A 14,865-nucleotide genomic window follows, 5' to 3' on the forward strand; every position below is an offset into this window, starting at 1 on the left:
AAAAAAAAAAAAAAACTCACACGTGCTATCTTTTTTTGTCAAAATAATACAGTATTAATAAATAAAAATTACTTAATTCACCAATAAAGCTGTTAACTGGGACTGTGAATGAGGCATTAATTCTTGTTATGCTAGTATTACATGACCAGAGATGCAAAACGAATGCAAAGTCTATTTTATATATACGACGCAGAGCACGATTCCCCTATAGCACTCTTTTCATTCCAGCACCCTAGTGTTTCTGCCTGTCACATTTCCCTGCTATGTGGTGGGGGCACAAAGGGTGGTGCCCCACAAATTCTGTTTTGCAACAAATGACAATAAAAACATGTCAGTGCACCCTGTCATTAGAATATGAATGCATCCCCGTGTGCCTAAAACGTCCTTAGAGTTTAATTTTCTCTTTTTTGCTGTCAATCTGTTTGTCCATCCTCTACTCTTCACTGCCATACAAATTCTGCCCAGCAACAAATGACACACTCAGGTAATAATCAAACAAATAAGCCATTGGGATATGGAAGGGACATCACAAAAGCAGATCATTATTTTAGGAGAAAACACTTAACATTGCATTCATTTTTACGGGGGACATTTTAGCTTCAATTGGTCTCCTTCCTCGCAGACAAATTAGCATCCACATAGCCGCGTAACGAGCGGATTAAGCAAAAGAGTAGAAAAGCTGCCTTAAGAAAGCTTAGCAGTCAATACTCGGGCCTCATTTCAGTTATTTCCTTCGTGTCATCTCCACGTTGACATTCTTTTAAGAGGTTTATGTGGAAAAATGTGATCCTGTAAAGACATGAAAAGCATATTCCCTTGTACAGACGTCATGTTTGGGTAATGGGATTACATTGACCTTTTTTTTTAAAAGCACAACAATTTTGGGCTTTAACGTAAGAGACATTTCGTTTTTAATCAGGTACATCTCAGTAAATTTGAATACGGTGGGAATGTCCATTTATATTGGTAGTTTGATTAAAAACTGAAACAAACCATAGATCATATATGCATTAGTTAATTAAAAACAGGAAAATAGGCCAATTTCTACCTTACTATTAAAAGTCATTTTTCTTTTAATATCTCAAAATATTGATCAATTAAGCCGCTGACAACAAGAGTGGGCAAACTCCATTTTGGTCAATAAGTCACATGCATGAGTGATTAAAGATATAACGATTGCCTCTGCAGCCATGCGTCGTTTTTTTTGTGAAGCACCTTGTGTTGCTTTTTAAGTATGAAAAGGTGCTCTAGAAATAAAGATTTGATTGGTTGATTGATAATGAACTGCTACAAGGAACACAAACCTCTATTTCTGCTTGAAACAAAAACATTTTAAACTCTTTAAAAACGCACAGCAAATGTGGCTGTGAAAGTCGCAGGTTGCTGACCGCAGCATTAATGCAACACAAACTCCCAATACCAAGATGGCGGCACCCCTGAAAACAGGCTTCATATTGTCACTTTGAAGTCAGTATTCACATAATTGCAAGACAAATACTTCCAACATAAAACATGAGAAATAATGTTAATGTATGCATTGTTAAAATCAAATATTCACACAATGATGTTGCGACTTGACACATTTTATTGTCACCTGTGTTCGTGTTAGCGGGCACAGCAGTCTTTTTTTTTTTTTTTTTAAGCTAGAAAATCTTTTTAAAAGAGTGAACAAAAAGTTTATATATAAAAATAGAAGTTACATACATGTTGGGGCAATATATATGCATACATATAAAAAAAAAAAAATGAAGTTGACACTGTACATGTTCCTGCTTTTAGGCACCATTTCAGGAAAACTAAAAATCAGACTGTTAAAATCCCTTTTTCCTCAAAAAAACTCTTTTTTTTTTTTTAACTTATACAGGGAACAAATGCACTCAATAAAATAATCCACTTTTTCTTTTCAAAGTGTCGTGAAACAAACGTGCTTACAAACAAACGGATAAATACGTCTGAACTCAAGCTGTGATCGAGTTTCAACAATATTTTATTTTATTAAATAAAAATTAAATATGACAGTAGCTATTGAAAAAAAACTATTTAAAAAAACTATTAAAAAAAACGTGCTGCCTTGCACCAGCATGTTTTTAAACGAGGTATCAACTTGGACCAGCGCTCCATCACGACACCGTTGGAAACAGATTTTGCGTCCTTATGGTTACCTCCGCCAAGGAAGTTACAATTGAATTCTATTTTTTTTCCACAAATCAAAGTCTTGACTACATTGATCAGAATGCAAATATCGCTTGACAATATAATTCCGCAATGAGTACGGCACGACCATGACTAATTTACAGACTAAAATGTGCATGTTGAAGCTTCTTGAGCTAGTTTAGCTTGCTAGCTACTGGGGCCGCATTTGTTAGCAGCACATCGCTCACCAGAGATTAAGTGTGAATGCAAAGTGTTGCTTATCGTGTGTAAAGCGTGTTGGTACAAGTATGAACAATGTCACTCAAACCGTATGAGTTAGCCAAATGCTTGTTTTTTTTTTCCCCCATGCAGTTTTGAAGATGTAAAAATGCTTAAATAATTCATCAAAAGTTAATGGCTTATTCCTCCCAGCTTTAGTTTACTGTCCTCTATTCAGATTGAAAAAAACCCGGCTCTGTGCACATTGAAGCTTTTCGACCTAGCTTAGCTTGTTGGCTACTAATAAAAAGTTTGTTAAGGGCATTTGAGAAGTTGAACTTTGTCGTCGACTGTATTCTACTCGTAGCATGAATTGTTCAAGATCAGTTAATAAAAATGTTTAAAAAGTTTTCCTTTTCTATAAAAAGTTGTACTCTTAATAGTTTATGTCCGCAGTTTGCTTTTAGAATATGCTTTTTGACAGCCCCCCAAAAAATTTAGATTATGAGAATATATTTATATTTTTGCAAATTGTTATCGAGATTACATAAATCCATTCCCGCCAAATACCAATTTTTGTCTCTATTGTACATCCATCACTAACCTACAGATAAAACATCATTAAGTCTTCGTGGCCGGCCGGATAAACTCGTCTCGGTGCACGTCGAAACTTTGACCTAGCTTAGCTTGCTAGCAACATGGTTTGTTAGCAACACATGTTGCTAGCAACATGGTATGTTAGCAACACATAGCATGGATTGTTCCGCCCATCCCTCGTTTACTCAACTATTTTTAGCATGACGTGCTACAAAAAAAGTTAGTTGTTTCGTAACTCAAAAGAAAAAAATGTGGTTTAATCTTTGTATCCAAATAAACTTGTTTTGCTGCACGTTGAAGCTTCTGCAGCTAGTTTAGCTCACTAGCCGCTAACAAAGAGAGACATTTGTTTTCAGCCCAATGCCAAGCAGAGATCTGCGAGTATAAACCGTTTGATTATTTTGTGCAAAGAATACGAGGAGGAACTTATTAGAACTACTGGACGTTATGGTCAGAAATCTTCAAGCTTGTTGTTCACATCTTACTTTCATTGACTTGACTTGAATCTACTGCCCATCCCAAATTCAGACATATTTGTAGTATGAAAAGTTAAGCCACTCAATTTTGAAGGAACACAAAATATCAGTATAGAATTTCCGGATGAGATCGTCTCGTTGAAGCTTGTCCAGCTAGCTTAGCTCGCGAGCCGCTAACAGAGACGCGTTTGTCAACACGGTGCTAAACCTGCTGAACTTTTATGGAGCAAAAGAGGAGAATGAGCGACAACGTCAACTACTGGACGCCATTTTCAAGAATTTGCCTTGTTTAGCAACTTTTCTATCCTTAGATTACTCTGTAGCGCTTCCTATAATAATCTTAGATTAAATTACATTTAAATCAGAACATACATTTGTGCAGCTAAAAAAAGAAAAATGAACGTAATCCGAATTGTGCTTGGCTGGCCTTGGCGGTGGTTGACAGTCTACTGCGTACTATTGCTGTAAAACGGAACCTTTTTGTCGTCGACAGGACTGTGGAGCTGGTTGACAGACGCTGGACAGGATAAGCGCGAGCGACCATTGAGGTAAACCAGCATGTGAAATATTCGAGTCGTTCCTCATTTGGGCTTCACTGCGCTGCCTGCGTGTGTGCGTGCGCGTCCTTATTGTTGAGTATGATGCTGATGAGGTCACCCTCGTGCTCCTTCATGTGCTCCATCAGTCGTTCCTTACTGGTTGACTCCAGGCCGCAGATGCAGCAGCAGAAGAGCAGCACGCAGTACTCCACGCTGCCGCCGCGCGGCTGCGCCGGTGAGCTCCGTTGTGGGGTCGGGGGCGAGGGGTCCGGGCTGGATTTGGGGAGCGCAGTGGGAGGTTCCAGAGGTGGTTCTGCCAGGAACTTAGGGATGTCCTGCGAGGACGCCGTCAGAGTCTCCGGTCCTGTGGTCGCCGTCGCAGGAGCTCTGAAAAAAATTGGCCATTTTCTACGAATTTCTAAGTTGGCTATTATCACTGAGAGAGGTGCCGAGTGCTGTCACTATCGAGTATTTTTAGAATAGATTAATCTGATTATTCAATCGATTAATATACTAATCTGATTCATTTTAATGTTGCATTAAAGTGTATTACAAAAACATCCCCCCCCCCCTGACTACTGTTTATTAACTTATTCACTCCCAGTCATTTTCACTGAAGCAACCCCCTTCGCTCCCGGCTATTTTAGTGGATTTTGACAGATTTTGCAAGGCCCACGAAATATTGTGTTCTATTGCTTTAAAAACATGGAACCTACCAAAAGAAAGATTAGAGTCTCTTCTTTCGATCCATTTCTGTTTTGCAGCAATTAGCATTAGAATATAGCTAAATTTCATCATTTTAATATTCACATTCTGTTGAAAACACTGGCAAAAATAGCTTTTTGCAACATGGCCCTGGTTGATCTCTTATACTCTGCTGCCACCTGCAGGCCGTTTTTTGTAATAACTACCATTGCTTCAAATGTTCTCTTTAGTTCAGAGGCTGCATCAAAGCTCTAGCATAAAAAAAAAACAAATAAATATGTTTTTGGGACCATGGTAATATTTAAAATAGAGCGTATTTATAAGTTTTTGGGAGCAAATGAATTAATAGCTCTAGTGCCATGACATTTTTCATTCTGGGGCACTCACTTACCGGCTGCTCTGCGAGATGGCCTCGTTGATGGCCTTGTTGACCTGCTCGTAGTTGTAGTTCTGGTCTCCGGCGTGCTTCCACATGTGCGACTTGAGGGAGGGCGGGTGGCTGCACACGTAGCCGCAAAGCGAGCACCTGACCACCGGCAAAAGTTGTTGTTGATTTGCTCGCTCGTCTTGAGATTCCCAAGAGTTTGGTTGCAGGTCTTGCCACTCACCTGTACTGCTCGAGGAGCTGCACAGCCTGGTGCTCCTGAGGGTGCTTCCTCATGTGACTCTTCAAGCTGTTCATGTTGGTGGTGGCAAAGTCACAGTTGCAGCACCTGCACACGCCACAACCGAGTCAAATACCACGTTACACATGCTGACTTCATACACGTCTTTGAACTCACCACTTGACATCCACGTCAGAGCGTGGCACTTTAAACGTACAATGACTATTAAAAGTACAGCTTAAAATGTGCTGTCGTACTTTTGACAGAAACTGATGTTATTCAAAGCACCGCTTTACATTTATGTGCTTTTTTTCAAAGTACTGTTGGCAGCAACACAGCAAGAACAGCAGCGATAATGAGCACATGCTTATGTATTTTCAAGCTGCAACCAACAATTTACTTTTCATCATGATTCATCTGTCAAATATTTTGTCGATTAGTCAGATAATGTTTGAACTTCCACCCTTTTATTCAAAAATGGGACGTTGACAGTGCAGAAAATGCACGAAACGATTCAGTTCCTGGTTTAGTTTGTAAGATGTCAAAACTGTTGATTGCATTTCAAAGTTAACGCAGATGCTCACTAATGTTTTTTTCCCAGTCTGTTTTCATGAAATGTGAGAACATTTATTAAGAAGCTGAAATTTTGGATTTTGACCATTTTGAATTAAACAAGGTCTCTCAATGAATGAGAAGAAAGTATTTTTTTGTCAGAAGTTGCACTTTTAAGAACCGTTCTATATTTTGTGAGAAAACTTTGCTGCAAAAACAAATTGACTTTTTTTAAACATAAAATTCAAAGAACAAAGTATTTTGTCACCCCAAACATTTCTGGGGGTGTATTTGTTCCCTATTCAGTATTCCACCTTTTTACTTGTGCTAAACTGTTATTTATTAATTTTTTTAATCCATTCCTCCAATATTGCTATGAGTCAGTCAAACAGCGTTTTGAAATTGCTGCCAAATGACCCAGAGCACACAAGTCCCTGAAAGGAAGGTCCAGAGTCCACCTGCACAGTACACAAAGTGTGTCTCAAAACCTTTTCCTCCTACTCGTGTACCACTCCAAATTCTTAACGTGTCCAATTCCACTTTCACACGCTTTGATGCGGGATAAACAAACATTTTACAGACACAAACAGCCCAAAGAAAATGCAACCTTGGTTCTGCTTTCTTTGTACTCAAGTGCCAACATTTTAACCTTCCTGCAACAAAGGCAGAAAGAAAAGAGATTCCAGTGCTCTACTGCTACTTAGTGGACAGACGTGGAACTGCATGGGTGCTCAGAGAAGAAGCTCAACATCCTTCCTTCAGTCACGTACGTCCCAGATGTCAAACTCCGGGTCCTGCATATTTTAAATATTTACCCTCTTCCAACACACCTGATTCAAATGGTCAGGATTGTTATCAGGCTTCTGCAGCGATTGGTGAACTGATCATTTGACATCCTCAATCGCACGCATTTAAATAACTGGGGTCCCAAAACCGAACTCCGTATTGTTTACTTTTATATATTGAATTGATCAGTTTGTGCCTCCCACATGTGAAAATAAAAACACAGAATGATGTACATAAGCCATATTTAACCTTCAACAATGTGAACAAAAGTATTGAGACCCTACAGTTGAATCAGGCTGATGTACATTAGTCCGTGCTTCTATTTTGACATTACACTAAGTCAGGGGTGGGCAAACTTGGTCCTCGAGGGCCAGAGTCCTGCAGGTTTTGGAAGTTTCTCTCTTCCAACACGATCTGATTCCAATCAACAGGATTGTTATTTGGAAGCGCTATATCAATAAAGATGACTTGACTTATGCAGAGCTTGCTGATGAGCTGATCGTATACCAACTGTGTTGGAGAAGGGAAACATCACTCAAGGACCGAGTTTGCCCACCACTGCATTAAGTGACCAATTTATAATCATGAAATCAAACAAAGAGACTTAATTGGAGCTGACAACTTCAGTTGACATAAATATACATATACTGTATATACACACATTTCTAAAAGATACATTTTGCAGTAAAACCCTTGGCCTCACCGGTACGGTTTGTCCGAGTTGTGAATGCGTCTGTGGTTCCTGACGCCGACATACGTGGCACTCGTGTAGTTGCAGACGTCGCACTGAAACGTCTTCTGAAGGCCACCTTCTGGAAAAGACAAGACCGTCATCACACGCAAGTCCATGCCAGTTCTACAGAGCCGACTTTCTCACCTTCGTCCACGTCGCGTTCTGAGTCCTCCGTTGCGGCGGCCGTTTCGTCCAAGTCCGCGAGTGCCGACGCGTCCACGTCGACAAAGCTGTGATGCTCACGCTCGTGACTTCTCAATTGATTCTGAAGCACCAAATGCAAACAGGAAAGACGTCACACGTTGTTGTAATTACATCATCACCAGGAAGTTAATCACAATCATAATCCGGGGAGAATAAGTGGTATTTTTAAAGATGAATCATTTTGTGAAAAATAATCAATCTTATGAAAATAAATGTTTATCTTTGAGGGGGAAAAGGTGTAAAAATATGAGAATAAAGTCCTTCATTGAGTTATATTTTTAAGGATTACCCCCCCCCCCCCCCCCACACACACACACGACAGCGTATTAGGGCCACGTAAAAAAATATATTCTTTAAAGTTTTTTTCTCTGAATATTGCCCCCACCCTCTAAAAAAATATATTTATACATGGCCCTAATATGCCGTCGTACACACACACTTTTACAAGAGACATATTTTTAAAAATTAACTTTTTTTTTTAAAGATTCAAACAGAGTAATTTGTTTGCCGTGCTCTGGCCCTGATAAAATATCAGCACTTGCAGCACAAGGTGTGATAGAATCTCATATAATCATCTTGTAGGTGAGTTTTGAATTTGCGTGAGCGTTTCTGACCTTGTAGTGGAAAGCGTGCGCGCACGCCTTGCATTGGTACATCCTTTTCTTGCAGTGGTGGATCATGTGCGTCTCCAGGTCCTTGCTGTCGGCGGCGATGTGCTCGCAGATGGGACACTGGTACGGCTGCCTCTGGCGATGCACGCGCAGGTGCTGCTTGATGTAGCCCTTGTTGCCGCTGCTGTAGTGACACAAGCGGCAGCGGTACGGCCGCTCGCTGCCGGCCACGTAGTCCACCAGACCCCCGTCGGGAGACGCCCCCGGGCACTCCGGGGCGGCGTTGACGTTGTCCTGCAGCTCCTTGAGGATGTCCTCGTCTGAGGCGTTCTGGTCCGAACGCTCGCGAAGACGTTCGATGACGGTGAGCAGAGACGAGCTGATGCCGGCGTTGGCGGCAGCGGGGCTTTCGGGGTTCCTACATAAAAATAAAAATAAATAAAAAAGGGCTAATTTTTCTGCTTCCATGTTGGGTTATATCTTGTAAAAGCTACAAAAAATTTTTGCATCAACTCTCAGATTTTCTTCAGTTGGTTGGTTATTTAGTATTAAGTTGGCTCAAATTAGGATCATTCATACAGATGCGTGACGACTACTACCTTTTCAGTAGAGTATTTACTGGGATTTTATTGATCTTTAAAGCTGCAGTGCCTAACTTCGAAGTAATTTTCATCCAAATTTAACAAACTGCAATAACTGCCCCACAGTAATGTTTGTGACATTATTTTAAAAAAAATACAGAAATTCAGACCAATTGTTCTGCATAGGCTGTTAGCTGTGCAAAGCTGATAATTCTCAGTAAAATAATTATTCTTAGTACGAGACTTCACCGTGCCGCCCAAATTTATTGCACATTTTCTCCAAAGTCGATCAAAACAAATTTGTCAAATGAAGCCTGAAAGCAAAAGCATGAGTTCATCAATGCAACTTGACTCTTGTTAAAATACGAAAAATCGAATTCCATACTTTGCATACTTGCATAGGAACCCGGCGCCCTCATCCACATCTTGGTGACGCTCCGCCACGAACGCCGCCTCGGGTTTGAGCTCGGGGGTCCTCATGGGCATGGCGACCAGGACTTCCGCGGCCAGCGAGTGAAGACGAAGCGATTCCGAGTGCGTCCTCTTGCGTCCGGCCGGCGGGACGTTCTCGTCTCGAGGGGAGTCGTCGCCTCGTGCGCGCTCCTCCTCTTTGACGTCCAAAAAGCTTTGGCCGGCGTCCGCTTCAGGGTCGAGCAGCAATGGCGCGGCCGCCATGACGGCGTCCTCGGCGGAGGGCAGGCGCTCCACGATGACGTTGATGTGTCCCGAGCTGTTGGGGTCACTGTTGACGACACGATACCAAAGAATAGAATCAGTGGCAGGATGTGCAATTAGCACCTGCCATGTTGTTCCTGAAATTCAGAAATTCCAGCCATATGAGGGCATCATAAGAATGACTCTGTAGCCTTCGCGAGGCCGGTATCAGTCCGATACAAAACCTGGTATCAATACTGGCTCATCTCTACTTTGAAGACAATAAAAATGTGATTGCCGCTGCTACATAAAAGTGTGCTCGTTGTGTTTGTGTGTTACTGTTCATCATTCAACTAACAGCTGAAAAGTGTATTACAGTAAACAAATGCACTGTGAAAAAGCAACAACAAAACAGGTGAAATAGTGAAGGAACACTGCAGATGAATTATGAACTAATTGTAAATTGACATATATGCGTGGTTTACTGTAATTCCAAGGGAGATGATGGTCGGCGTGTTACCTGTTGATGATCTTCTGAGCCGACGTCAGCAGGCTGTCGGGCACAGATGGCGTCTCCGCCTCCACCTCCGTCTCCGTGGTGACGTGCACCTCCATCTCAGGTTCCTCGGGGCACAGATCCCTGATGGCGAACTCGCCTCGCTCCTCTTTGCCGACAGGGGGCGGACTTGATTTGCCGTCTGGAAGCGACGCGCACATTTGGAAGGCGGTGGAAACGGTCTGGGAATCCGCCTCCTGGCTGGTGGGCGTCGCTACTACTGAGGTAGCTTCCTCCTCCTCATCCTTCTCTTCTTCGAAAACGGGGTAGGAGCAGTCGAGGAGCCCGGCGTGCTTCCAGGCGTGCGTCTTGAGCATACGCTGTTGGCTGCACACGTAGCTGCAGATCAGGCAGCGGTACAGGCCGTACTCCTCGTAAATGTACCACTTCTTTTTCTTCTGCTGCTGCTGATGCTCGCCGTCGCCCTCACACTGTCAAGCAGGGGGAACGTTAATATGTGGTGGAACAATTGAGTTACTAAAAACGAGACTGGGCTAACTCCAATTTGGTCATTTTGCACAAGAGGGACTTAGAGGGATACTTGACTCATGTAGCCACTTTCAGCAAATAGAAGAGATAGTACTTTTTTTTTTAGAATTAATGTAATATTGTCATTTTTCATGTACAATTAATACCTTTAAAAACACATTTTGACACTTGCTGTTTGTTGGCTGAAGAAGACATCAGGCGTGCTCAGGAAACAGGTCACGGCCAATCAGGGCTCCATTTGCTAATGTCACATGACCAAAGGCAGAAAGCAGGTGAGCCGTGATTGGTCGTGACCCGTTTCCTCAACCACAACTAATGAAATCGTCAGCGTTGCCATGACGCAAAAACGTATGGTATACCTCCGAGCCCACCTGGTCGGCGTCACTCCTGGGTCCGTCTGGGCCCTCTTTGGCTTCCGCGCTGTTGTCCAGGTGCATCCTGACGTGCTCTTCCAGCTGCGCCTGGTCTCGAGAGCTGAAGCAGCACTCCGAGCACATGAGGATGAGGTCCTGGTTGTGTTCGTTGTGCTGTTTCAGGTGCTCCTTGAGCAGCGGCAGCGTGGGTGACAGGTATGGGCACAGGCTGCATTGGTAGCACGTCACCGCTCGCTTGAGCTCGCCACCGTTGTTGTTGTTGTTATTGTTGAGGTCGCCGTCCACACGCTCCACGCTCAGCTTTTTGTAAGGAGAGCCTCCCTCTGCTCTAAGCTGGACCCGTTTGTGTCCCGTCACGGTGCAGCGGCGCTGGGGTCGCTTCTCCACGATTTTAGTCAACTTCTCGATGACCTGGATGAGAGAGTCGGTGTCTGGTGTGCACATAGGGCCGTCCGCAAGGTGCTGCTGCTCATGGGGCTCGGACGAAGGTGCAGATGGGGAAGTGGCAGAGGCAGCGATGAGCACGGCAACACTGTTGATGTTTTCCATGACCTGGCACGAGACACGTGAAATGTTAGCACTTCCTGGTATACACAAATGCAACTATTTCATTATGAATTTTCTTTCATATCAAGTGGCAACTTTTTCTTTTACAAATGCAAATGGAGTGCGCTTATAAAGTATGGAGGACCAAAATGAAAAATTACTAAATAAATACATAAATGAATAAAAGTAAAAATAAAAACTGAAATAAAAAACATAATTCTCACATTTAATTATTTCATGCTGCAGACGCTGTCAGGTCGAAATGTTATTCGGTCCTCAGCATGTCTTGAGTTGGGCTCCACTGTTGCAAATTGATTATTGATTGATATTTAATTCTATTTACAAATTTATTTTTGCATTTATTTTTATTTTCGGAATCTTGTTTTTTTTTTACTAGGATGTATTTATTTAGGGATATATTGTTGTTTTTATTTCCATTTATATTTATTTTTTGCATTTAATTTTTGAATTAGTTTTTTTATATTTGTTTTTATTTTCACCTTTATTAATTTACTTATTTTGTCATTTATTAATTTTGCCAGTTTTGGCCCTCCATAATAAGGCACTTTCCACACCACACGCTCAAAGCTGTTCAAACCAGTAGACGGCTGCCGCCATGCAAGTCGCTGCCAGGTTCTCACTGGGACCAAACGAGGGTTCAGTGTCTTGCTCAAGGGCACTTCAACATGGTCACCAGGGGTGAGGATCGATTCCACAACCTTTGTGTTGGGAGACGACCACTCTACCACTGAGCCATGCAATTTAGGGTTGTCACGTTGATTATGAGGGCGAGTAATGACAACACGTTGGAAGTTGAAGTTTACACAACTCACACTCAATCAGTATTGTGTAAACAGAATGTGTTGCTGTAGTTAGTCGAAAATGTGAATTGTGGTCATGAGAAGAGATGACGCCGTTCATGGAGTCAATGACAAACGTCAAAAGCCACTCGAGCCAACTTGAGCAATGCGGTGAAAATCTGTGAATAAATTGTTTTGCCATTATCTTCTAGATTTATAAGTTGAGGTGTCATACGAGCAAATAATAGCTTCAAAGTCATTAGTCTGCTTCTTAAAATATTAATAATAATGACTAAAAACTTGTTTTCCGTTTTTGGGCAAATTTTAAAAACACGTTTAATTTAGAGAACATCATACCATGTTTATGTTATATAACATAATTGCTTTGTGTACAAACAAAACAGGCCCAGATTTCAAACCAAGCAATACGCACATTTATAAGTCAGTAAATAATGATTACATTTTCATACTTGTGCTATTTTGGTTTGGTGCTGTGAATTGTGTCAATGTCAAATCTGTGGCTGGGGAAAGCCTTTTTTCCCCCCACAGCTCTATTGAGTGGTAGTTTGTGATAACGAATACAAGCTTGATAAGGAGACGCGGTGGGTCACATACACGTGCTTTTGTTGACGTCGCCATTTGAAGGGGAAATGAGCACAAGTCTCCTTCCTTTCATCTTTCCCCAATCCGTCACTTTCTCACGACTGATCGCCTTCCTCTTTCTTCACCACACTTCTGCTATGCGGTATGACTCACGCGTGTGGAATCCACACTGGTCATTCTAATATTTCTAATATGAAAGTTGTGCGTGTTGGGAAGCGCTTTAAGGTTCAATTCCGGGGCTTCTTTCTTTTGGTGGACGCGAGGCCCGGGCAGCCTCCAAGTGAGCACCTGTTCGGGCACATCTAAAAATATGTCACTCCTTCGTTTCCATTTGTGGAATTCATGTTAAAACACACGCAAACATCGAGTAATCCAAAAGGCCGAGACGTCCGTGGTGGCGTTAAGTGGCTGGACGGCGTGTTAGTGCCACAAAACAAGCGACAATGCTGAAATGTGAAGTTAGGGCACGCTAGCGTCAGTTAGCTAGGAGGCTAACGCAGCACACAAGCGTGTAAAAACCCGCCGGAAAAGCATGACTTTTTATCTCCGGTTAATGTGTAACCAAAACATTACTACACTCACACTTGTAAATTAAATTACTCACCGAGTCGCCGCGCTCGTTGTTGTCCAAACATGCAAGTGCTCACGTTAGTTGTATTCCCCTGTCATGAAAAGAAGAGAGGGGAAAAAAGTGGCCTCTGTTGCCCACATTGCAAAATGGCGAGGATGGAGCTTGGGTCACGTGACCTGGAGTCTGGCGTCAGGTGACTACAAAGCGGCCTGGTGATTGGACGAGCAGTGGTGTCTTAGAGTAAGTTTGTGAAATACAAAGGTCTCTTTTCAACGCAATTGAACGGAGCAAATATACTGTATTTAATTATAGCAATGATGTATCCACTATTGTTAATAATAATAATAAATAACTATAAAATCAATAAATTATTGTTATTAATAATAATAATAATAATAATAATTGGCTACATAAATTGTGAACATAAATTATGATCGAATTAATAAACATTTTGTGTGAATGCAACTCCAGTAATATTGGAAGCTATTGGTTTTGGAATTAGTGCAGAAGTTGTGCTACTGTTGAACGCTTCACTTCTAGGATTTCATTTAAACACAAATTCTTTGTCCAATCATTCACACATCAATTAAGTCCATTCACTCATAATTCTGTAAGCATACGTGCATCCAATTAAATGAGTCAATGCAATTCTGGTCATGTTAACTGAAAAAAAGCAATTGTCCATTCACTCATATCAAATAAATATGTGAATCCAATATTATGATCCAAACACCTATCTGTCACATACACATTTAGTGTGATTCATTTCACAGCAATTATATGCACAGTCCTATTTTCGCAGAGGGCCGCAGTTGGAAAGGGATGTTTGCACAGTTGTGGGAGTGAATGCAGCCAACTTGTTTGCAGGTCAACGAATGCAGCTCCACTTATTCCCTTTAAATTCAGCGCAGGAGAGGCACGGTGAAGTCCGAGCAGAAGTGCATTAAGTATGTTTGTAAGAACTCCAAGCAGACCTCCAATTGTGAATGATGTAAAGTTGGCCAGGGTTATCACAGATCACCGTCATCAAGACGACATTTGGAAACCACCTTCCACCCCCATTGTTTTGTTCCCATAACCCCCCCACTTGGTCCATTCACATACTGTATAATCAGTCAGCCTGTTAGTCGCGTTTTTCCTCCCCGACGTCCGGCACATGATGTAAATCCTTCTGTTTGTCTTTCATCTCCATCAGCCGGCCGGAGGCTATGAGCAGTCGCTCATCAGCGTCGCTCATCTAGACGCCGACCTCAACGTACCCCGGTGGGCGCTGGGCGTCCAATCCCAGCTGACGGCTCATAAAGTTCCCGTGGCGCATTAGGGCCGGGGCCCCCAGGCTGAGAAAAAGATGGTGGCCGAAAGCAGCTTATTTCTGTTGCCGTATTAAAGTCATATGTCAGTGCAGCCTAACAGGTCTAGCAGGTCACACTGACATGCTGGCTTCAGCTGGGATTTAAAAAAAAAAAAAGAAGAAGAAGAAAGAAGCAAAAACAAAAGTAGACAAAAAAATGACTTTTTCTTACATGTTACA

General features: G+C 42.1%; 1 protein-coding gene across 4 annotated transcripts; it reads right to left on the bottom strand.

Moving 5' to 3' along the window:
- Positions 1 to 1,567: 1,567 nt before the first annotated feature.
- Positions 1,568 to 13,486, bottom strand: znf507 (zinc finger protein 507). Of its 4 annotated transcripts, none has more exons than XM_086072375.1 (10): positions 13,368 to 13,486; positions 10,812 to 11,366; positions 9,916 to 10,382; positions 9,127 to 9,483; positions 8,164 to 8,578; positions 7,490 to 7,610; positions 7,316 to 7,424; positions 5,278 to 5,382; positions 5,061 to 5,195; positions 1,568 to 4,351 (listed from the first exon to the last, which is right to left on the bottom strand). In XM_086072375.1, the coding sequence occupies exons 2-10, from the start codon at positions 11,361 to 11,363 to the stop codon at positions 4,018 to 4,020; spliced, it is 2,595 nt and encodes an 864-aa protein (XP_085928501.1). In that variant the 5' UTR covers positions 11,364 to 11,366; positions 13,368 to 13,486; the 3' UTR covers positions 1,568 to 4,017. The 4 variants fall into 4 exon arrangements, with proteins under 4 accessions (XP_085928501.1, XP_085928499.1, XP_085928498.1 ...); XM_086072373.1 differs by having other exon boundaries at positions 9,136 to 9,483; positions 10,800 to 11,366; XM_086072372.1 differs by having other exon boundaries at positions 7,316 to 7,421; positions 10,800 to 11,366.
- Between the last annotated feature and the right edge of the window lie 1,379 nt (positions 13,487 to 14,865).

Source organism: Leptonotus elevatus, chromosome 3, assembly GCF_054856555.1.
Source record: "Leptonotus elevatus isolate MCC_2025b chromosome 3, RoL_Lele_1.0, whole genome shotgun sequence".
Classification (NCBI taxonomy): Eukaryota; Metazoa; Chordata; class Actinopteri; order Syngnathiformes; family Syngnathidae; genus Leptonotus; species Leptonotus elevatus.